The sequence below is a fragment of the Olea europaea genome, chromosome 10 (assembly GCF_002742605.1).
Source record: "Olea europaea var. sylvestris chromosome 10, O_europaea_v1, whole genome shotgun sequence".
In the NCBI taxonomy this organism is placed as follows: domain Eukaryota; kingdom Viridiplantae; phylum Streptophyta; class Magnoliopsida; order Lamiales; family Oleaceae; genus Olea; species Olea europaea.
Window position 1 is genome coordinate 15,055,793 of NC_036246.1, and position 25,794 is coordinate 15,081,586.

At 34.9% G+C, this 25,794-nt stretch overlaps 1 protein-coding gene and 1 long non-coding RNA gene across 3 annotated transcripts in view; both read left to right on the top strand.

Moving 5' to 3' along the window:
- Nucleotides 1–692, top strand: part of LOC111400331 (cell wall / vacuolar inhibitor of fructosidase 1-like) — a 1,471-nt gene extending 779 nt beyond the window's left edge. Inside the window, exon 2 of the mRNA XM_023027746.1 lies at nucleotides 218–692. Coding sequence (XP_022883514.1) covers nucleotides 218–574 — 357 coding nt within the window. The 3' untranslated portion in view covers nucleotides 575–692. The remainder of the gene's footprint in view (nucleotides 1–217) is intronic.
- Nucleotides 693–12,139: 11,447 nt separating this feature from the next.
- The window catches only part of LOC111401356, a 30,919-nt gene continuing 17,264 nt past the window's right edge, over nucleotides 12,140–25,794 (top strand). Inside the window, exons 1-2 of one of the 2 annotated variants that reach the window (XR_002703995.1) lie at nucleotides 12,140–12,320; nucleotides 17,523–17,606. This is a non-coding gene — a long non-coding RNA (uncharacterized LOC111401356). The remainder of the gene's footprint in view (nucleotides 12,321–17,522; nucleotides 17,607–25,794) is intronic. The other variant, XR_002703994.1, reaches the window with a different exon arrangement.

Genomic DNA, 25,794 nt, shown 5'->3' on the forward strand with positions numbered 1-25,794 from the left:
ATACCTAAGCCCTAACACGAATTTTGGTGTGGTTGCTCATTGTGCCTCTCTTAAAAAAATCTTCTACTCCATTCTTGAAGAGATCCAAGGCAAATCAATTGAAGATCCAAGATAATATTCTTCTTCTACATCTTCTTCAAGAGATCCAAGACAATATTGATTGAAGATTTTATCTATGCAATTCTTGTGATCCGGCAACCATTTCTTGGGAAAACAGAGTATCAATGAAGATGTCGCGGGTCTTGGTCTTATAATGGTGGCTGCTGTGAAAGCCAAGGCGAAAGAAACGATGAAAGCCATTACAAAACTCAAGGTGTCCCGACCAGAGCTGAGAATTGCATTGAATGACTGTTCTGATAGGTACAACGCAATTTTGGTGGGTGATGTACCAGAAGCAGAGCAGGCTTTAAGAGGGAATCCTAAGTTTGCTGAAAATGGCATGGCGGATTCATCTATCGAAGCTGTTGCATGTGAGGAAAATTTCAAGAAGGTTAAATCACCGTTAACGGGATTCAACAACAAGATGCGTGATCTCTCTGATGTTGCGAGAGCCATTATTAGAAATTTACTTTGATTGCGTGTGTGATGAATTGCATTGGACAGAGTAAAAAGAAATATATTCTGTCTTCCAAAAATAAACTATGGATTGTGATATGATTTTCCCAGTAATGGCTAAAATTATGGCTTGCTTTTTTTTTTTTTTTTTTTTTTATGTAAAGAGCCACTAAATTATTAGTGAAAATTACAGGAATTGAGTATTTTAAAGATCTCAATTCATAATCAAGAGTTACAAGTTTTTCTTTCAAAAATCAGATATAATTAAAATTTTAAATATTTATAATAATCCTATAAAAATTAAATTAATCCACCCCACTCACCCACTTTCCCAAACCCTAAAAACCAATTCCCCTCTTTTCCCTCTTCTCAATTTCTTTGCCTACCACTACTACTCACGGCACTGCCGCCCCTCTCTAATTAAACCAAAACCTAAGAGAGAGAGAGTAGAGGAAAATCTACAAGTTTTCCAACGCCAAGATGGATATTTGACCGACAGCGTTGCGTCGACGGAGCGATCTTCCTCCCCTTCATTAGCTAAGCCAAACTTCGCACCATCTTTGAGTGGTTCTTCGCTGGGTTTGAGGGACACCGGAAGTAGTTATACCAATGATGTTAATAAGCTTAATGGTGTTAGTAACCACGATTTATTGGATGATGACAAGGAGAGGGACGTTTGCCAAATTTCTCGAAACCCTAGCGACGCGGATAATCCCTCAAAATACCCCTGCGCTTACAGTGACAGCATTAAGTTCGTTCACCAAGATTGCCAGTTGTGGTGGTGAATCTAATGGTATGATGTGTTAATCGGTTTGTTGTGAGGTGGTGGTGGCTCTAGTGGCGGCGATGCTCTATTGTGGTGGAGAATTTGTTGGTGTGCTATGTTGACCAGTTCGTTGTGAGGTAGTGGTGGCTTCGACGATGGATGTGCTTTGTTGTGGTGGTGAATCTTGGTGTGTTGTGGTGTTGACAGGTTGTCATTAGTTGTTGGTGGCTCCGTTAGCAACGGTGCTCTGTTGTGGTGGCGACGATAGCAGTGACAGTGACGGTGGTGGTGGTGGTGGTGATGGTCATGGCAGTGGTCGGAGTGGGAAGAAATGAGGTTGGATACTTGTGACCAATTATTTGGTTGATTGAGAATAATAATTGGTTAATTTGTAATATATGACCTAAAAATTGTTACTATGATTCACAATTGATTAAGTTGTGATTGAAAAATTAATTGTGACCAATTAATTAATGATTCGCAATGAATAGATGAGTTGTGACCAATAAAAATTTTGATTCTGTGATTGATGAATAATCTAAGATCTATAAAATATTTGTTTCATGATCAAAAAATAATCTGTGACTTAAAAAATTTTTTATTTGTGATCAAGAAATAAGTTGTGATCAATAATTTGATAAGTTGTAACTAAAAAATTAATTTGTGACTAATTAATTAGATAATTGTGATCAAATTATATAAAATTGTGACCTCAATATATTTAATTAGCAAGATATACTTTTAATAAATTAATTTTAAAAATAAAATTTTAAAATATCTGATTTTTGAAATTTGAAACTTTATTTCTTAATTTTGAAATGTATCATACTTAATCACTTATTTATGATTTTTTCCCAAATTATTAGTTAACTAATTTGGACGAATTATTAGCCCAGCTGAGCTTATATTTAGGTGTAGAGTATTCAAATTATTATTTTACTTGTATCAGGCTGTAATAGGCCTTCTGTTGGGTCACCAGTTCGTCTCAGGCCTGGTTAGGACTTACGATGAGCCTGTTGATATGAGCCCATTGCCTAGGTAGGCAGTACTATTTAGGCCAAAGACTCTATTTTTACCCTTTATTGTCAGTTAAGAGATAAAATGTGCCAGTCACTATGAATGACATAGGGGTGGGCATTTTTTCCTGGAACATGTGGAATGGATTGAACCAAATAGAACATGTCGGTTTGGTCTCAATTCCTCTACAAAATAGGTCAATTTTGGGATAATACATCGAGAATCGATATGTTATATTTCGATTCTCAGTACTGTCTTAAAAACAAATAATGAATTTGGTTCTCTCAAATTTCTCTTGTTACTTACACCATTATGACTAGATTTTTGAACATTAGACCCCAAAATTATCTCACGTTAAAATTTCACTTTTTCATATGCTTCTTCTTCATTCCTTTAGTAGATAATCAAATTTCAAATTTAAATAATTTTATAAATACTTTACAACTTTATAGTTTTAATGAAACCCAAAGGAAAAATATTAATTCTAGTCCAATATTTCATAAGAATTCACACTTTTCGTTGTGTGCAAAGTGACTGGCCATGGAATCAAGATCCGTGCGGACTACTAAAGATAATTAGGTTATTATTATACGAATTTTCTTAAAGATTATTTTTTAATCGAGATTTTAACGTTTATGTTGTTTTTAATAATTTCTCACCTTTATGAGTTGATCTTGAGATTTGGATTGAATTTTTGTTTATTGCCTTGTTCAATTGATTTTTTGTGTTGTTAGATTAAAAAAACAAGTGGTTTCATAATTTATTTTTGTCTTTTTACAATTGACAAGTAGTTCCATACTTTTATTTTTATAATTTTTCAACATAAAGAACCGGAACGGACAGACTAAATTGGAGCAGATTGTTTCGGTTCTATAGTTGAATAGGAAACCAATGATTCCATTTTTAAGATTTCCATTGGTATTAACCAAACTGATCAAGGTCGCGCCCACTCTTACTATAACCTGCTTAGGGTTCAAATTTTGATTGGATGTAAAGGAATTGAAGCTGCTGGGTTGGGAACTTAGATTGTTAGTTGCTTTGGCTTTGGCAGTATTATGGTAGTTTTGTGTTATTGATAGTTTTCATCTCAAACACATTTTCCATGTAATACAATATATTTTTCAGGAGCACCATTTGTATATAAAGAAGGAATAACACCTAAAAAACCGCAAATGAATAAATCCTAATTTCATATTGTTTGTTTTATTAATTAATACGTAGAGATGTCAAAATAAGGGTAACGACATGCCTATAACAAAACCCAATTCGTCTTCCATTATAGACTTGAACCTAAACACCTACCAATGTGGTTCGAGCTAGGTCCGAATTGTCTTTTGAGGACCAAATTGGCCCACGAACCTACTTATATTTTGAACATGCATGCCCAACTCGTAATTTCTTATTTTTTGAGAATTTAATGCGATTTAAATTAAGTCATAATTGAAAAAAAAAATGAAACGAATATTTATAGTTAAAAACCTTTTCTTTTTTTTCTTTTTTTTCTTTTTTAAGAAAAGGAATCATATTAGAATTTAAATACTATTGAGCTGTTGGGTTGGAAACTGAAAGAGAGCTCAACAACTACTGTGATTTACTTCTAACCCGTTGAACTGGTGAGACTGAACCAAGCTAGTTTTGGACCAATTTTGTAAAGGATTGGGTTATATTGGGCTTGTACTCCATTTAAAATGTTTAAAAAATACAAAGGGCCAACCCCAAAACCCTCATTCAAGCTAAAAAAAGAAGAGTAAACTCAAATGAAGCAGTACAGCACATGGCATGATATAGACTCTATATGGTTATAAAGCTATCTTAAATTCTTGATCTGTACGAAAACATGAGACATTTTACTTATAGAGGTATCATTTAGTTTTTAAGGGGAGAAGCCTTTGGGACAAAATACATGTTCTTATGTTGATTATTGTAACCACGGGCCCTTAATTTTTGACATTTATAAATAGCCCCCATAATTTTAAATATTTAACACATAATTTTGTCTCGCCCCTACTGAATCATGTTCCTGGATTCACCCCCGAATTCAATACACTTGCTTGGATTTTGAAGAAGAAAAAGGTGATTCAAAGATATTGATCAAGAACCATTGAAAAGATTCAAGAATTCAAGATATTTTTAATCTTTTTTTCACATTTTGATGTCGGGCTATGTACTTTCAATCCAAATGTGCTTCCATGTCTACAAGTAAACTTGGTTTCGGAGTAAAAGTATAACCATGTCTCTACGTCTTGCAGATAGATCCATCAAATATCAATGAGGTATGGATTCATCAACATGCTCGTCGAAGTTAAGAATTTGATAAATGCACGACTTTACTATAAAAATTTGATTAATGTATTATGCCTTATTCAAATCGTCAAATTTTAAATTAATAGTTGAAAGTAACACAGAGAAAGACAACAATAAGTACATTTAAAAAATTCAACTTAATCCTGTTTGGTTCAAATTAAAATCTAAGTCAAAGAAAAAATTAATTATGATCACACAATTCATAGCATTCATAAGTTTTCAACATTAGATTCCATCAAATTTTATTATAATCTATTAAAAATCAAATTTTTATTTAAATCAAACAAGCGCTAAAATTCACTCACAACCACTAAAACAACTTTTTAACATCAATAATTATTTCAAATTGTATTAGAAAATTACTTAAATTAAATAGAAAAAAGGTTTTCCTAATCCTTTTCGACAACATTTTAGGCTACATAATATACTGACACAAAATAAAGAAAAATGAAATTAACTAAATTTGTTATTTTCTCCACAGAAACAATAAATCTTAATCCAATGATAAAATTTACAACTTGCACGCTCCCTAAAATATGAACCATTAATTAAAAAAAAAAAGTCTGAAACAAAAAATGCAGCTTGTTCTCTGATTTATATAGCTATTATTAGTTTCAAAAAAAAAAAAAAAAAAAAAAAGATCGATGAAAATAAAACAGTCGATATTGCTCATAGGGAAAATTTTATATCTAAGTAATTAAGTATGACTCATTTCAAAATCAAGAAACAAGATTTTAAACTTCAAATTTCAGATGTTAATAAAATTTTATTTATGAAATAATTAATTAAAAACATATTTTATTAATTAAATATATTAGGGTCACAATTTTATATTATATGGTCATAAATTATCAAATTAATTGGTCACAAATTATTTCATGGTCACAAATCAAAAAATTTATAAGTTACTATTTATTCATCAGTCACAAATCAAAAAAATTTATAGATTACAATTTATTTATGGATCACAAATTACAAACTTTATAGATCACAACTCAAATTTTTATATCACATATTATTTACTATTCACAAGATGTCCAATTTCTTGATCACAATAAGAAACAATTTGTCACATAATATTTATTGGTCATAAATTAATCAATCACAATCAACCAAATAATTGGTCACAAACCATCACCACCCCACACCATCCACCCAAAAACCACCATACCACTACCACGACCACCATCTCCATCACACCACCTTCAATTATAGTCATAAATTTTATAGGCTACCACTGTAATGCAACAAAAAATTTGAAAAAAAAAATGAACAACTGCACACCACCATCGCTATCACGACACCACACTGTACACCACTGCTATAGCAACCAGCAAGCCACCCACAATATATTTAGTAGAAAATCACCAACCAAAAAGTCAACCACAATAAATCGAATGAGGGATAGGTGCAGGCGTTAGAACAATGAGAGGTAGGTAGGTAGAAAGGGTGAGAAGAGAGAAAGCGGGAAAAGAAGAGGAGAGTGGGAAGTGATTTTGAACAAAAAACTTTGAAATCTTACTTTTGTATTGAAAAATTAAAAAACATGAGTGCGTGTAATTTCCACTCCCTGATATTGCTGTTGCTTATATTTCAGCCAGTCCATCTAACAGCATACATTCAGGCCCCTCTAACAGCTGAACTATACAAAACCCCCTCAAATAGAGCCCAAATTTCTGTTTCGGACAACCCAACAGTGGCCCATATAAATAACATCACACAGACACGGCCTAATTATTCAAAAAAATAGAAGCAGCCCATACAACTTGCATGCTCCCTAATATCTGTAACCGTTTGTTTATTTTTAATCCAATCGTGTAACATGAAATTGACGAAAATATGACCGTTACGCAAAGTCAATTAATAATCCCTGGTTCTTCGAAGTGATCTTGGGTTCTTCTGTCAGCATTTTGGCCTTTGAGTCTTGAGGTTTTCTTTGCCAAGAAGAACTAGAGAAAGGGGCTTTCGGGGTTACTCTTCGGATCGATAATGTCTTTATCTATATCATTATCATGGTCTTGTATTCAGAGAATAAATCTTGAAGGACAATTTCAGGTTTCTATTTGTTATGGATTGGGCATTTGCTTTTATTTTTCTAGTTGGTTGTTTTGTTCTACATATAGATTGCTTAGAAGACGACGAGGAAAATGTTGAATGGATATTGGCCGTTGCCGATCGTCTTCCCCTTCCTCTGCTACTTCTTCTTCTCCTCCTCCTCTGTGTTTCTTCTAGTAAGCTTCTTCTTCTACTTACACCTATTCTCTTTTCTTCTTCTATCTAAATCTTCATTTCCTCTCCTTCTTGATTCTACTTCTTCCTAGTTTCTCTTGCTTTCTTCTCTTCTTCTCTGGTTCTTCCTCTCCTCTTCTTCTATTCTCAATCTTTTCTAGTTCTCTGTTTCTTTCTTGCTTTGCTGAACCATATCTTTGTCTTTATGTTTATCTTGTAAATTGTAATTCCCCTACATTGTAATGAAATCATCTATTAATGGAGTTAATGGTTAATTTTGGTTAGACATAAACAGGTTCGTGTTTGTAAGTTCAGTTTATATTCCTCAGTTTGAGCAATTATAATTTATATTCTACTTCCTGAGTTTATAATTATTGGTTATTGGTTGAGTTAGTTGAAAATTGGGCACCAACCATAACAAGTGGTATCAGAGCAGCTACGTTGTAGCAGAAATCCCTCTATAAATCTTGATTCCGAGCTCAGAAAATAATCAAACGAACACCGGTTTACCTTGACTCGACCCAAGATTTTTGCCTTCACTTTGGACTGCTCTCTTTCTCTCTAACCCCACAAAGGAGAACGGTGGTGATGTTAGCAATCCACAAAAGTATGGAGAGGAAGAAGGAGACATCATAATGGTTGAATCTTACTCACAACCTCACATAGCTTTCCTTTCTCTTGGCTGCCTCTCTTTTCTTAACTCTCCTCTCTATTACTACAATACACACACCCCAAAACAGTTGGGAGATAAATACATATATATAGGTTAGTTTATGTCACCAAAGATGGGCTAAGAGATCTCTAAGTGGCATACCATATAACCTAAACTAATGGGCCAATTTTCAACTCTATATTAATCACTAAATGGTCTAACTAACAAAATAATCATCCAACCCAAACCCGAGTCATCCAAAAGTGTAGTTCGTCTTCGAGCCGAGCCAAGTTCATGGTGTCGATAAATAATTCGACAATTATTTTAAATCATCGCCCAGATTATTGGGTATCAAAAAATCCAACAATCTCCACCTTGATGCCCAATAATCCGCAAGCAACCAAAACACACAGTTTATACTTGCGCAATCAAGGCAATCCAATAAAATTGGAATAACAGACTTTACCTCGTGTTTCGAACCGAAACATATACCATACTTGCTCCAGTACACCAAGGCTAAGGTCAAGAACACCCAAGTAGAAACAAGTATTCATAGTGAACAAACAATCATGCGATAAAGATATATAGGATAACACACACAGAGATCTTTCCAAATCACATTCACACAGAACCACAAATTAACACCTAGTTAATCAACACACGGTCATGCGCATATGTAACAAATGCATAAATGAGCCCACGCAAGATCTCACCACACTTATCCTATCCCATTTCGTGTTACTCCCACCTCGAGAACACATCTCCTCTCATCGTCCATCATACTCACTAAACCAATCACTCAAATCATATCTAATTGGCAAGTCACAATAGATCCTAAACTCTCGGGATAATCCTCTATCACCACATCACTCCTCCCAACCTACAAGGATAATGGGACTCCATCTTACAGAAGTGATAGAAGTACCTCTCTCACACTCTACCTGTACATGGTCTTTTTTACAGATAAATGATTCTACACATTTGATCACATCTCCACTCGTGATCCAAATGTCACACTCTACATTCCCCGTGCATATCACTAATGCACCTCTAGGCATCTATACTCTATCTTACCAAAAGACATACAACTCACTGCTAATGCATCTCAATCTCACTATGGCAAATCAACACCTTTCGATGACCACAAAGGTTCTTCAATAACCAAAGCTCCAAAAATCCACAAAGAAAACGACGAAGGTGGCACTCACAAAGAAAAATCGAAGAAAGAGTCGGTTACTTCACAACACTCACAAACAAGGCTCATAAAAATAAAGAATGTAACCTTAACATGACTGCCTCACATAATCTCACAAACCATACAGGCTCACAAAGATAAAGGAGAGAAGCGGCTGCCCAACTTTCTTCTCACTACCACACTCTCACACCACTCACAGAGCAAATAGAGTGAGCCACAAAACTTAACCCACTACGCATGTAAACATATTACACAAAGTAATAAGTCACTCTAATTCATACAATTACACACATCAAGCATATTGAAAGTGTAAAATCAACATTGCAACAGAATTAAGTGACCACATACATGCAGAAAGGATTACACACAGATGCAATGTAAGAACCAGGTTTATTCTCTCAATAAACCTCACTTGGATCACTACTCGACCCTAAAGTCACATTCGCCTCGTCTCTATTCTCATCTTTCATTTTATTATCATTCTAGGACAATTTCTTTCAACTATGCCCAAATTTTACCACAGTTAAAATGTATTTTATTTTTCGCACTTGTCTTAAACCTATACATGTCAATAATACCAAATAATGACCACAAGCAAAGTATTGACACAGAATAGTCAAGTAAACTTTTTTAAGGTCACATGCAATTCTATTGGTATAGAAAAATTGGTGACAAATTCACATAAAATTTAAGACAATTAGTTAACATATAATTTCTAGGTCTAGCAACAGACAATGGTTACCCCTTCACAGTAACCCCAAACCTAACGTCATCCTACATGATGACTTCTAATGCGAAAAATAAATAATTACCATAACAATATTTTAACTACAATAATAAAAGGTAAAGAACATGATATCGAGCGGATTACGTCTGAAGGTCCGTAAATATCGAGAGACGTGAATTCACTACTTTAGAGTTATAGGGTCAAATTCCAGCAATAACCAAGGTAAACCGAGCTCAGTTTTCACAATAAATCGACACAACCGCCGGTTGAGACGACACCCAAATCCACCTCCTTTGTTCCCACCTCCGGTTGCTATATATATACTCACAAAGAGTTGGCCAAGATAAAGAACAATTGATTGCCCACAAGAAACTACATAGGTTATATGAGAAGAAGAAATCGAGAATCAAAGTCACAGATAGAGATGGAGTATTCTTCATAGTGGAGGCGAAGAGGGGCCGAAGAATATAAGCCAAATGAGTGACCAAAAATGGTAAGTTAGATTAGGTTAATTTAGTGGTCGAAACAAGGCTCAACACAAGGTAATGTGCTCCAAATTAATACCATAGCCCTCTAAGAAAGTGGGACAAACCATGAGCAACACTATTAAAAATAGGTTGCTTCTAACAGTCTATAGAGATGTGGGTTGGGTTGTCTCGACAATAGTGTCGACATATAAATCAATCATATGACCAAGACCGATTGATAATAAATGAAATCGAGGTTACATCATTGCCGAGGGGTCATTTAACAACAAATTGCCTAACAATTGATTGCCCACAAGAAACCACATAGGTTATATGAGGAGAAGAAATCGAGAATCAAAGTCACAGAGAGAGATGGAGTATTCTTCATCTTGGCCAACTCTTTGAGAGTATATATATAGCAAGAGGTGGGAACAAAGGAGGTGGATTTGGGTGTTGTCTCAACTAACAGTTGTGTCGATATATTGTGGAAACTAAGCCCGGTTTACCTTGGTTATTGCTGGAATTTGACCCTACATACGTGATCTGGGTATGGCTGAGTTTAGAAGCAATTTAAATGAAGATCATTTGAAAATGTTACGTAGAAAAGTATCGGATATGGGTGTGGTTGCAAAATCATCCAAGTAGAAGTTGAAAGGGATATGTAATAAACAGGATCAGATGGAACAAATGATGGGTGAGATGAAGGCTATTCAAGAATTAATGGTGCTAATGCTAGCTCAGCTAACTGGTAATAAGGCTAATTAGAAGGAGAAACAAGTAGAAAAATTTGAGTCACCATCCTTGACTAATGACGGCAGTATTAGGGGAAATGAAGTTCATCTTAATAATTGCAGTAATGAAATTCATTCTAGTAACTCTAAAAAAAATAGAGAAGCTGTGATGGATTTTCCACATTTTGGAGGAGAAGGACCTAGGGAATGGCTAAGGGAAGCTAGAAACTACTTCCAACTCTATCAGATTTATGATGAACTAAGGCTAGGAATGGCCAAGGAATACTTGGAAGGAAGGGCTTGCGTATGGTTTTATGGATTCATTGCAAGCCATCCTAAAGCAGATTGGGGAATGTTCTCCGAAGAGTTGTGCAAGAGGTTTGCTGAAAATACCAAGGACGAAGTATGTATTGAGGAAAAATCCCAAAATAATGATGGTTCAGAAATTTTATTGGATGATCGTGAAAATGAGATAAAAGAATTGGTGTTAGTGGCTGATAAAGATTAGAAACAGTGGCTGTGAAGGAGGAATCAGGGGCATTAGATGCTAAAACTGAGATAGAAACAGAGATTGAGCTAGAGATAGAGATAGGTGAGAGAAAGAAGTTTGAAAATGAGGAAGTAGAGCGGGTTGAGCCATTGGAATTTCAAATAGTGGAAAGCAATACAAAGGTATCGACAGTTGATGTTATAGACTGGAAGGAGAAGGTTGCTAACGAAGTAACTATAGAGGATATTTCGACCTTCAAAACCAAAATAGAGTTTGGTAGTCCAATTCCAACTAGACCAACAATTTGGTTATAATATCAACTAGACATATGCCACCTTGCACTACTTGCTTAATCTAAGAACGGTGAAGAGAATGAGGCAACTAACAACATACAAAGAAGGTATCCCGACTTTGAACCTTAAGGACAAGGTTAATTTAAGGGGAAGGGATGTTATGGATTGGGCATTTGCTTTTATTTTTCTAGTTGGGCTTGTATAATGGGCTAGTTCAATCCCTTTAGATTGTTTTGTTCTACATATAGATTGCTTAGAAGACAAAGAGGAAAATGTTGAATGGAAATTAGCCATTGCTGGTCGTCTTACCCTCCCTCTACTGCTTCTTCTTCTTCTTCTTCTACTCTGTGTTTCTTCTAGTAAGCTTCTTCTTCTGCTTACACTTATTCTCTTTTCTTCTTCTATTTGAATTTTCATCTCCTCTCCTTCTTGGTTCTACTTCTTCTTCTTCTTTCCAGTTTCTCTTGCTTTCTTCTCTGGTTCTTCCTCTCCTTTTCTTCTATTCTCAATCTTCTCCAGTTCTCTGTCTCTTTCTTGTTTTGCTGAACCATATCTTTGTCTTTATGTTTATCTTGTAAATTGTAATTCCCCTACATTGTAATGGAATCACCTATTAATGGAATTAATGGTTAATTTTGGTTAGACATAAACTGGTTCGTGTTTGTAAGTTCAGCTTATATTCCTCACGTTGAGCAATTATAATTTATATTCCGCTTCCTGAGTTTATAATTGCTGGTTATTGGTTGAGTTAGTTGAAAATTGGGCTCCAACCATAACACTGTTCGTTGGTCCAATTGACGATCGATTGTAGGTTGCACTGGATATGTATGTGTGAACTCGTTTGGGGTTTTCCATTTTATGGATGGTTATTTCAGAAATTCTATTCTCTGAGTGGTAATTATCTCTCGTCTCCATAATTCTTTATCTTACAATAACGTACTTTGTTGTTTCATTAGGAAGAATCTTGAGGGATTTCTTTTTATGTGAAAGTGATGAACAATTTTGCGAATTCTCTTTCCTTTTTTATTTGTACGGCACCGAGAGTGATTATTCTATTGACATGAACTGAACAATCCCTTCTTAGAAGTCACAGAATTATGAATTCCCAAATCATGGATTGATCATTAACGGTTGTGTTTGATAGATTGCCCCTTGGAGTGAATCAATATTGGGGTTTTCTGTATGTACATTTGTTCTGTGAATTCTACGTGGGATTAATTTCTTAATTGTGTTTCTATTGAATATTGATGGGCTGTGATTTTTATTTTTATTTATTTTTATGTTTTTCGCTGTGATAGTGATCTCTTTGTTTTTGCTTTCTTTCTTCATAATTGAAGTTGATGAATTTTGAAGGATCTTTCTGTGGGTCTAATTGTTTTCTATGATGATCAATTTTGGGTTTCACTGGATTTGTTTGTGTGAGTCCTCCATGGATTGAACCTTAATGTAATTTGTGCCTTTTTGTGGATTTCTTTGTTTTTGCTCTGTCTTCATAATTGAAGTTGATGAATTTTGAAGGATCTTTCTGTGGGTCTTATTGTTTTGTATGATGATCATTTTTAGGATCAATTTTGGGTTTCACTGGATTTGTTTGTGTGTCCTCTGTGGATTGAAACTTAATGTAATTTGTGCCTTTTTGTTTTCGCTTTGTGGTTCCCTTCTCATTTTAAGTTTGATTATTTTAGAATTATGTTCTCAGAGTGACAGTTTTCCCTTTGTTTCTATAAGTCAATGGTCTTTATAATCACATACTTGTTGGTGCATTTGAATGAATTAGAAGGATCTTTTTTTCTTGATTTTGGAGTGATGATCAATATTGGGTTTAATTGGACTTGATTCTGTTAGTTATCTGTGTGTTGATTGTGGTTTTTTGTTATGTTTATAGTTCCTTTTTCCATTTCCATTTCCATTTCATGTATGGTTATTTCAGAAATTGTATTCATATAGTTATTTATTCCTATAATTTCATCTCTACGATTACACTCTTTGTATTGGGATGAATATTTAGAAGGATCTGTTCTGGATTTCATTTTCGGTCTAATTGATCATGAATTTGGGTTTCATTGGAGTTATTTCTGTGAATCCTATGGGCTTTTGCTCTTTAACATATTATGCTGCTAGTGTTGGATTAGTTTCTTTGGAACTCTAGTTTTGCTTTGAAGTCTTATAAATACCCTTCCATTTTTTTAGCCAGGATTCATAGCTAGAATCATTTATCTCGAATGATACTTTCAACCTAATGATGTACTCAATATTGCCGCCTATTCCGACATTCTAGACGAAGCGATGTGGATTTATGGACAATGCAAAAAGAATTAACAGAATTCAATTGCGGCAAAAAGAAAGGCCTTCGATTCGGCTCATTTCCTTCCAGTAAGTATTCTGTTAATCGTGACGGCATATATGGGGATGGTTGGGGAGTTGCCAGAACATTTAGCTTATGGCAAGTGGTTATTGACTGCTTCAAGACAAGTTTTTTAACCGTTCTCTGCATGCCCCCATTTCGTTTTTAATACTTGTTATCTCAGGATTAGTTTCCGTTTGGGTCAAAAAATTATATAATGAATCAAAAACCTCTGATTAGGCTCATTTCCTTCGAATAAGTGTTGTGTCAATAGCCAGCATACGGATTGGTGGGAAGTTCGATGCTATTTGCTGTTTCTCCTGAACGTTGCGGGGCTACAAACTATTCGGTATGATAATTAGTAGTTTACGTTTTCAAGCCTTTGCGCCTCCACTGATAATATTTTTAGTACATTACACTAACAAAGATATTGTGTGATTTATATTTGTATTTCTTAGTAGTTTGCATTTTCAAGCCTTCGTACCTCCACTGTGAGTACTTTTTTAACCTTTATCTACTAACAAAGACATTCTGTGATTCACATTTTTGTTTCTACAGCTGGAAACATGAAATATAATTTTAAAAAAATCATCTAGCGATTTCATGACATTGAGGATATTGTAATGAAAATATGTCTAATCCTGAAATGAATCTTTATAGCTTAAATAATAGGCATGGTAAATCCTTTGCATTCTACTTCTGTTTTCACTAAAATTACAATGAATACAATCTGGTGCTATTTTTTGTTATTTTTGCTCATGCTTGAAAAAATAAAATATCTGCTGTACTTTATCCATTCAAGAACTCAATCCGAGTTCTACGAAAAGCACCAGCTGCAAATAGCATCGTCGAACTTGAAGCGACTACTCTTTGCACTTGCCACTAAGATCATTTTATTTATTTTTCTCTCAATTCATAGTAATATTAGCCTTTCCTGATCAATGCATTTCATATTTGTAATTTCATTTTCTAGTCCAACATAGGTGTGAATCAAATAAATGATTAAGCGTGTCTCGCAAAATTTGGCTAGGATTCCTAAAATCCTAACTAAATGATCCTCATTTTTTCAATTTAGTAGTAGCTATAAGGAAAAATTACACTCAAATGGTGTTCCAATGAGATTGAGACTTGCCCGCTCGACTTTACCTTCATGATGAATATGCTTGAACAAAGTCGGGACCCCTCAAGCTTGATCTCTGCCATTAGCACCTCTTCCTTTGGATGAATTATGCTCAAAACAATATAATGGCAGCTCTTTCTTGCAATTTATTTGTGCAAGAATAGCTCTTTACCTTACGGAAGTGTCTCTCCAGCAGCTTGTTCTTTAAATATGAACTTAATAGTATAATCATAGTTAGCTTTTGAGCAAGCAAACGTCCTTACCCGTCAAACCAAGAGTAACAACAAAACATCTTAACTGGTCGTAACTAGTGATGAACTTGGAGCTTTAGATATAACCAAGAACTCTGTTAAAGGTTGGAGAACAAGAAATCCTGGATACATCCCTTCCCGTCTTTCGAGGGCATTCAAAACCTCCAGTTAGTTTCTTCCCCTGTTCATTTTTAGTTCTCATTGAAAATCTTAGGACGTTCAGCAAATAAACATTTCCCCAAAGTCCATATAAATTTCATCAAGTAAACTGTATGTTTATTACCTTTCTGCTGATGTTGTCTTGATGACCCGCTCTATCTATATCCCCTTAGTTTTCAAGGCTAAGTAAACGTTTTCGATGTAGCCCTGATTTGTGTACCTTATAGTCGAACCCTTTTTCTGTAGACTTTGACAAAAACGCCTTCTTTGTTAATTTGGAAAAGGTCCAGAATATAAATTGGGTTAGGAAGTGTAATGCAATAAATTCTTTTTTCTGCCCCCATTCATTTTCCTGGAGTTGAAGAGACTACTCTCCTTTGTTTGCTTCTCGCTAACGGTGTTTTTGGGACTCGGTCCAACGTACATTTCTCTACCAAACAACCAAACCAATCGATTCCAATCCACAAACATATATACACCTCGGTTGCTATTCAATCTTACTTACAAAGGATAAGAAACGGTGATGATTTGTAGTCACAAAGGTTAGAAGAAAACACTACATGGGAAGGCTATAATGGAACCCCAAATTACACGAAGTAGTCGATAGCTAAGGTGTAATCTTAAGCTTTTAATTGAACAAAAAGGAAAGGTAAATGGGCCAAGTTCTAGCCATCCAATGGGTGGAGCTCATGGATTTGGTTGTTGGACTTATTTCATTCATCGACCTATGAAATATATTATCCTATATTAACATCATAGCCCGAAATTATTTATTGGGTTATAAAAAAAATCCAACAAATCTCCACCTTGATCTGCAAGTAATCAAAAAACATACATTAGGATCACAAACCTTACCTCGTGTTTCCAACTTGAAACACATGCCATAACTACTCCATGTACTTATCGGGGCCAAGGTCAAGAACACCCAAGTTTAGCAGATATTCACAATAAACAATCAAGAGCAAATAAACATGCGATGACGATATAATATAGAATAACCACACGTTCACATAGAGCCACAACTTAACACCAAGTCATTCAAACACACTATAAATGACGCACTAAAAGATCTCAACACACACTTATCATATCTCATTCCGTGTTGCTCAAATCTTGAGAACACATATCTCCTCTCATTGTCCACCATGCTCACTAGACTGATCACTCAACTCATATCTAACTAGTAAACTACAATAGATTCTAAGTTCTCTAGATAATCCTTTATCACCACATCACTTCTCCCAACCTACGTAGATAATGGGTTTTCAGGGTCTCTTCATAGATAAAGGATTCTCGACATTTAATCACATCTTCACTCATAATCCAAATGTCACATTCCATATCTCCCAATACAAACCACAATATACCCTAGGCAAATAAACCTTACCAAAAGACATCCAACATACTGCTAATACATCATAATCCACTATGCATGTAAATAATTATACCAAGTATAAAATTCATGCAAATATACATACCAAACACATTGAAATGCAACATAAAGTCATGCAACAGGATTAGACAATCACACGCATACAGAAAGGATCACACACAGATGCACATACAATAACTAAGTTTACTCTCAATAAACCCTATTAGGCTCATCACTCGACCTGAAAGTCAAATTCGCCTTACCTCTCATCTAAGCCCTTTAACCTATCCTTCTTCTTGGGACAGTCCTTACTAAAGTTTTCGAACTTACTATAGCTATAACACCGTCTACCACTAGACTTGTCCTGTCCCTTGCCCTTCTTCTTACTATCCTCATCATTTGACTTACTACTCGAATGACAATATCCTGTCCCTTGCCCTTCATCCTATTCTTCATCATATCTATATCACCACTCCTATTATTTTCTTTTTCAGCCTCAATCTCCACCTATTTACTCCTAAGTGAGTATATGACAACATCGGGTGTTAAAGTGTCCTTACCATACTTAATTGCATTTTTAATCTCTCTATATGAATTAGGCATGGAATTAAGTAAGATAATAGCCTTATATGTTTCAGAGAACTTTTCATTACAATTAATAATGTCTTGAACTAATTTGTTAAAGACATCCAGATTGTCGTCAAGTATTAGGAGTGGACTTAAGCAAATATATCTGATACGTGTAAAATAATTGAAGTGTAAGCAAGTTCATCATACTCTTCTTTTTGTGCTTCTATTAAGGTCACAGGAAATTTACCATCTATAACTTTTGTTGAAATTTTTCGTGCAGATGCGAAGACAAGTCGTATGCCCCAAGAGGTTGAGGACGGGGTCTGTAATCCCAAAAGCATTCAAGAGAAGATCTAATGACGAGGTACTACTCGAGAGCTGCTATTCCGCTATGCTTTCTTGTTTCATGCCTTCTGGCTCTGCATAACATAACATCAACTGACAGACCTAGCTATATTGAAGAGAGTTTGGTTGGGAACCCTTCATCTTTTGTTGCAAAACTAAAAAATCTCCTTTCCCATTTAAAATTTCAATTTCAAAGTGTGGAGATATTTTTAATAAAATAGAACAACCAAATGCACATATGTCACACAAAGTGATTTTAAGGCCGCAATATACATCGTTTTAGATTCTCAATGTTTCTTGAGATCTACGATCTTAGATCAAGGAAATGTTCAAACGGACATCAAGGTGTTCAAACAAGATAATCAATGCAATACGAAGGTATGTAAACAAAGGTTCAAATTCTCACGCAATGCAGTCTCACACAGTGACTATATGATAGTTAAAGCATAAAATCAATTATTAACTTACAATCAAAATTCAGCACTTCAGATATGGCAAAAATAACTCCTAAATTTCTTGTGCTTGAATGTTCCCTCTTCACGGTAACCACAAACCTATTGTCACCCTCATACGATGATGCGCTAATGCTGAAATTTAAACTAGAATAAGCTAATATATCAGAGCGGACTAATCTGAGTCTGTAAATTATGAAAGACGCAAATTTATTACTTTAGGACCACCACTATTTGTCATAAAGTCTCTAGAACTACAACAACTAACAAACCACGATCGAGTCCCAAACGTTTGAAGAATAATTCTGTTCAGATTCTACTACCAACTTGATACAGAAGACTAACAACACCAAAATGTCAGAAATATCGTTACGAACAAACTGCTTGAAGAGACCGTTGTCAGAAAACTCGCCACACGCCCTCACGTACGGCCAATGTCTCTACCCGTAAGGGACTGCAACATGCGTCAGACCTTCAGAATCATCTCCACCTGCACATCACACAGTGGTCTCCGTTTCACCAAACTCCTTCTAGATTGGCTGAAAAATACGAAAAACAAAATCTGATTTTGATAGTTTTCTAGATAGTTTTATGATCCGATTTATGCTTCGTTTTCAGCTGACTTTCTAGACCTTTTTAGGTATATTTCACAAGTCAAAACCACCACCTTGAAGCTCTGAGAAGGCAGCCGAGTTCTCCTCAATTCACACACAAATCACACTACAAAATAACTATGGCTGTAATCTTATAAATAGTCTAAAAAGCTTTTAATTGGACCAAAAAGAAAGGTAAACAGACCAATATTCAAGCCATCCAAAAGGAAATACAATTGGACCAGGTGAAACTCATGGACTTCGTTGTTGGACTTATTTCATTCATTAGCCTAAGCCTATGAAATATATTATCCCACGTTAACATCATAGCTCGAGATTTATTGGGTATAAAAAAAAACCACAACAATTCTCCACCTTGATCTGCAAGCAATCAAAAACATACAGTTATCACTTGCATAATTGTGTGATAATGTAATTTGATCACAGACCTTACCTCATGTTTCCAACCTGAAACACATACCAGGGTGTGATAATGTAATTTGATCACAGACCTTACCTAGTGTTTCCAACTTGAAACACATACTAGGGCTCCATGTACTTACCGTGGCTAAGGTCAAGAACACCCAAGTAGAAGCAGATATTCACAGTAAACAATCAAGAGCGAATAAACGTCGATGACAATATAATATAAGATAACCCATAAGATCTTTTAAAAAACACGTTCACATAGAACCACAAATTAACCAAATCAATCAAACATGCAGTCAAACACATGCAAAAAAATGCATAATGACCTACTAAAAGATCTCAACACACTTATCCCATTCCGTGTTGCTCACACCTCGAGAACACATATCTCTTCTCATCGTTCACCATCTTCACTAGACTGATCACTCAACTTATTTCTAACTAGTAAACTACAATAGATCATAAGTTCTCGGGATAATCCTTTATCACAACATCACTTCTCCCAACCTATGTGGATAATGGACCTCTATCTAACATAAGTAATAGAAGTGCATCTCTTACACTCCGTCTGATCAGGGTCTCTTCATAGATAAAGGATTCTCGACATTTAATCACATCTCCACTCATGATCAAAATGTCACATTCCACATCTCCGATACAAACCACGATATATCCCTAGGCATCTAAACTCCACCTTATAAAAAGACAATACACTACTAATGCATCCTAACCCACCGTGCATACAAATAATTACACCAAGTAATCATATTGCCTTAAATTCATGCAAATGTACATATGTATCAAACACATTGAAATGCAACAGAATTAGACAAAAAGGATCATACACAGAGACACATGCAGTAACTAGGTTTACTCTCAATAAACCTCGCTAAGGTCATCACTCGACCCTAAAGCAAAATTCGCCTCACCTCTCATCTAAGCCCTTCAGCTTATCCTTCTTTTGGGACAGTTCCTAATAAAGTGTCCTAACTTACCATAGCTATAATACCATCTACCACTAGACTTGTCCCGTCCCTTGCACTTCTTCTTACTACTCTCATCACTCGAATCACTACTCAAATCACTACTATCTTGAGTTCTACCCAAATTCATTTGCTTAAACTTCATCCTACTCCTCATCATATGTATCTCACCACTTCTTCTCTTATCTTCTTTTTCAACCTTAATCTCTATTTCCTTACTCCTATGTGAGTCTATGAAAATTTCGGGAGTTAAAATTATCCCTACCATACTTAATTGCATTCTTAACCTCTCTATATGAATCGGACATGGAATTAAACAAGATAATAGAATTATATGTTTCAAAGACCTTTTCATCACAATTAACAATGTCTTGAACTAATTTGTTAAAGACATCCAGACTGTTGTGAAGATCCTTTGAATGATCCATTTTAAAGTTGAAAAAGCATTCAAGCAAGTACAGCTTATTAAAAGTGGACTTAAACAAATATAAGTCCTCTAACTTTTCCCAAATTCTTTTTTGTAGAATCAAGTTTTCCTACTTTTCTCAAAACATTATTAGATAGGTGTAAAATAATTGAAATGTAAGCAAGTGAACATCATACTCTTCTTTTGGTGCTTCCGTCAAGTTCACATGAAATTTGCCATCTATAACTTTTGAAACATTTTATTGAACCAAAATTCCCTTCATCTTTTGTTGCCAAATTGAAATATTCCATTTCTCATTGAATTCTAACGTCAAAATGTGAAGACATTTTTAAGAAAATAGAACTATTAAATGCATATATAGGTCATACAAAGTGATTTTAAGGCCGCAATATTCACCATTCTAGATTCCAGGGTTTTGTAAGATTCACGATCTTAGATAAAGGGAATGTTCAACCGAGTTTTGTAAGATTCACGAAGGCATGTAAACAATGGTTCGAATTCTCAAGCAATCTCACTCAGTGACTATGTCGTTAAAGCACAAAGCCCCCGTTTGAGCCCCATTATTTTTCATTACATTAAATTAATTTTTTCTCTCTCCTACTTTTAACCACACAATGTTCAATAAAATAATATTACACGTAAATCAAAAGCTTTTCAACAACTCATTTTTTAAAAAAAATACTATTCATCTCATTATAATCTACAAATAATGGGGCTCAAACAGTCCCAAAATCAATTACTAACTTGCAATCAAAATTCAACACTTCAAATGTGGCAAATGATTCCTAAATTTCTAGCACAAGCCATGTTACACTTTAATGGTAACTACAAACCTATTGTCACCCCTATACGATAACGCGCTAATATATCAGAGCGGACCAATTTGAGTTTGTAAATTATGGGAGATGTGAATTTATCACTTTATGACCACCGCTATTTTGTCCTAAAGTCTCTAGCAACTGCAGTAACCTACGATCAAATCTCGAACGTCTGAAGAACAACTCTATCCAAATTCTATTGCACAACCTGAAACAGAAAACTAACACCACCAAAATGTCAGAAATATCGTTAGGAACAAACTGCTTGAAGAGATTGTCGTCAGAAAACTCACTATGCTCCCTCACGTAGGCCCAATGTCTCTGCGCTTAAGGCCCCAGACTGACACACGCGTTGGACCTCCATAATCGCCTCCACCTATACGTCATACCAGTGATCTTTGTTTTACCAAACTCCTTCTAGATTGGTCGAAAAACATGAAAAACAGAGGCTGATTTAATAGTTTTCTGGACAGTTTGTCAATCCGATTTTTGGTTCATTTTCAACTGACTTTCTGGATTTTTTAGGTATATTTCACTAGCCAAAACTACTACCTTGAAGCTCTGATACCAAATTTTGCGGAAACTCACTCCAAAGATCTTCAAAACGGTGTTTTTGGGCTCAGTCCAGCGTACATTTTCTCTACCAAATAACAAAACCAACCAGCTCCAATCCACAAACAATATATTTACCTCGGTTCAATCTTACCCACAAAGGACAAGAAATGGTGATGATTTATAGTCACAAAGACAAGGAGAAAACACCACAAAGGTAGGTTATAAAGGAACCACAAATTACACAAAGTAATCAACCAATTTTGGACACCAAAGGTGCTATTTTTCTCACTTCAAAGAGGGCAGCTAAGTTCTCCTCAATTCAGACACAAATCACGCTACAAAATAGCTAGGTTGTAATCTTATAAGTCTAGGGATAGGCTTTTAGTTGGACCAAAAAGAATGGTAAACAGGTCAAGATTCAAGTCATCCAAGAGGGAATATAATTGAACCGAGTGGAGCTAATGAATTTGGTTGTTGGACTTATTTCATTCATCGGTTTAGGCCTATAAAATATATTATCCCATGTTAACATCATAATTCGGAATTTATTGGATATAAAAAAATCCAACATCCTTTAAAGATCTTTGTGTGTTTACTTAATTCCCTTTCTAAGCAATCAAGTACTGAATTATTTGGTTGTACTACCAGTGAAAATCATTAAATGTATTTTCCTAATTTGGTTTCTATTAATACTTTTAGCACGTGTGGACATTTAGCACTCCATCAACTTGTCGTGATTTAGAAGATCATTTAGAAGTCCAAACGTAACACTCAATGTGCAATGAAGGAATTCTTACCAAAGGTTTGATATTTTTCCAATCATAATAACTCCTTTTCACAGTTTTTTTTGAGATGTTAATTTCATGTTTCCATTTGCAAGTTGTTAAAGAGGAATTAAGCATATGAATTAGAATATCCTTAGGATAAATTATTCTTAGATGACATTAAAGATTTTCTTGTGCTCGGTTAATAAAATACCAGTTTTTGACGCGTGACTCTATCCTCTAGATTAGGAATGCTCAAACTAGATTGATACTTGGACTTGACGTGGCCCTCAAATGAGGTCAAGATGAGACTCACTTGGACTCATGTTTGAATTGGGTCAAAACTTGCTCAGCCTTCACTAAACTCAAAAGATTTAGATTCGCGCTTGGATTGAAGTAAGAATCACTTTGATTCTATCATACATATTGGGATCAGGTTATACTTAAAAAGTATTCCTTTTTCTTTTTCTTTTTTTTTTACTCATTTATATCTAATCTATTTTATCTGGCTCGGCTAATATATGAACAGTAAGAACTAGCATTCTTACTGAGACTAGAACTCATAGGGACGAAAATAGATTTATGGATGAAATCAAATATGCAGTATTTAAAGACAAAAGTATTTAAAGGAAATTAAGCTCAAATGAAGTCAAAGACATATATGAGAATGATAGGTTGATAAATAATGCTTGATTAGGGTTGAGACAAACTTGTCTCAACTCAGCCCTTGTGATAAGTCATAGTCAGTTGATTTTGAACTCATTCTTTGACTAGGACTTTAGAGGATTATACTTGAACAAGTTCGTGGCACTGAAATTGGGGCGCCATATGGGTAGCACTGGGACTACAATGTCCCATAATTTCACCCGAAAAGCGATGCTAGGGCACCACATAGCTCGCAATGCCAATCTTCTGCAATTGTTTCTCTTCTGTTTCATTCCAATTCACGATCTTATCAACTTTAGCTCCATTTTAAGTTCCAAAACTCATTGTTTCACCAAATCACCTAACCTATAAAATAACATGATCCAACATATCAAAAAATTCTAAAACTATAAAAGACAAACATAATATCAAGATTAAGTGGCATCGAAAATATGAGTGATTTACATACACTCATCAAACAGCCTCCCAACATAATATTTTACCAGTACTCGAGCAAACAAAAAGAAAAGACTTAGCATACAAACAAAATTATAACACGTAAAATAAGTTCAGATAGCTCGTGCTTTTATATCTCAGGAACTCCTAACCTTAATAGTCAAATATATTATTTCATCGCTTGTGGGATTCACACACTCCAAACTTATTTTCTTTTACTCTTTTTCTGAACCCCCAAAAATTTTTTTATTCTTTTTTGAAAGGGTATTCTAAGGTTTTTTTTTTTTTTTAAATTACTACTTATTGTGGGGGCTTAGATAACTAGAGGGTTTGAATTGCTTAATATAAGCTTGAATGCCCTAGCACTCAATTCAATCAAAATTGCACATTTATTTGCTTATTTTGATATATTCATAGCTCATGATCCCCTTCTTGACCCTTGTAACGAACGTTCTTTTAGTCGATAACTTCCCAACGAAAGTACTAACTCAACTTAAGAACTTAACAAGTGCAATGCCGTTTTTTCTCTTCTTCCAGGGCAAATTTAAACTGGGCTTAGATCCCTAGCATATCCATTATATCATAATTGATAGTTAAAGACACTCCACACATATATTTTCTTTCTAATCAAGCATGGAATCAACACAAGTCTAGTGATTCTCTTTTAGTGGCTCGACCATTCCAAATTATACTATAAATGGTGTTAAGGTTTTAATATGTAAAAGTTTTAAGTGATTGAGAATCAAGTCTTCTATTTCAACCTAGGTTATGTGAATAAACCTATTTATGTACAAAGCTAAACTCAGTTCTCCTGCATAAGTATCATCACATTTCACAAGGATAAGCAAGAATTTACTCAAACACATAATTGAATTATAATCTATAAAATGGCACAAATTTTCAAGTATATTTATTGATTCCAATGAAGACATCATATGTCTTGGCTGGGCAGAGCTGGAGTGTACAAATGGTATGGGAACAACAGTGATTATGGAAAAGTACAATTAGAGTGGGTGGAAGCCAATAGCGAGTTAAATTCATTCTAATATTGCATTTCCTCCAATGTGTCATTGTGCCATTGTGTCATATGCAATACATGGCTTAAAGCTGACCGGTGGAGGTGGAGGAGGTGCCTGAGAAGGTTGAGGTACACTAGTTGAGCCCTTGATGAATCATGAACAAGTTTTCCAAACATTTGAGTAACCACGTTGAATTGCGTAATTAAATATTGTCTTTTCCTTGGCCACTTCACTTATCTTGCACTCTAAAATCATAACTAATGTGGGAAAGTTAGCCACATCTATAGATGACCGTTTCCATTCATTTGCCAACACTTTGAATATCTTGTCGGGGTCAATACTTTCTTCTATGTAATCCACCGCAAACCCAAAATCAACAATCAATATCCACCACAAAACCAAAATCCAAACACCCAACTTATCCATCAACTGCCAACAATAATTACCAACAATTTGAAGGAAAATATGTTTGGGTTCGAGTTAAGGGTAAATGTTGGGGGGCCAAATATTTGATGAACTTGGTTATGGTTTGTATTTTTGTAGGGATGGAAGGATTTAAGTTTGAGAAGAGAAGACTTGAAGGTTGATGGTAGAAAATTTGAAAAGAGTGATGCAATTTTGGAGGAGATAAGGGGAATTTTTAGGGGTTCTTCTCGTGAGAGAGGGGAAAGAAGAGAACATCATTTGAGGTGGGATTTGGGGGGGTTTTTCTATTAAAAAAATGGGGGAGGGAGATAGAGTGTGTATTGAGTATTTGGCTTTGCGGCATTTCTTAGTTGGCTCTACTTCTCTCATCATTATTAACATACATACATACATACATACATACATATATATATATATATATATATATATAATTTTTTTTTTTTTTAAACCCATCATGCCTTCATCCCCAAACTTGAGATTTGAAACATACAATCAAAAGAAAAGTGTTAAGATCAATACAAAAGTGTTGAAACTAAAATTTAAATAGTTGCCTCCCAAGAAGCGCTTATCATCATTAGCTTGACGTTGATGTGGTTCTAGGTTGATTCTCAAAGAGAGATTTCTTCCACAACAATGCTTC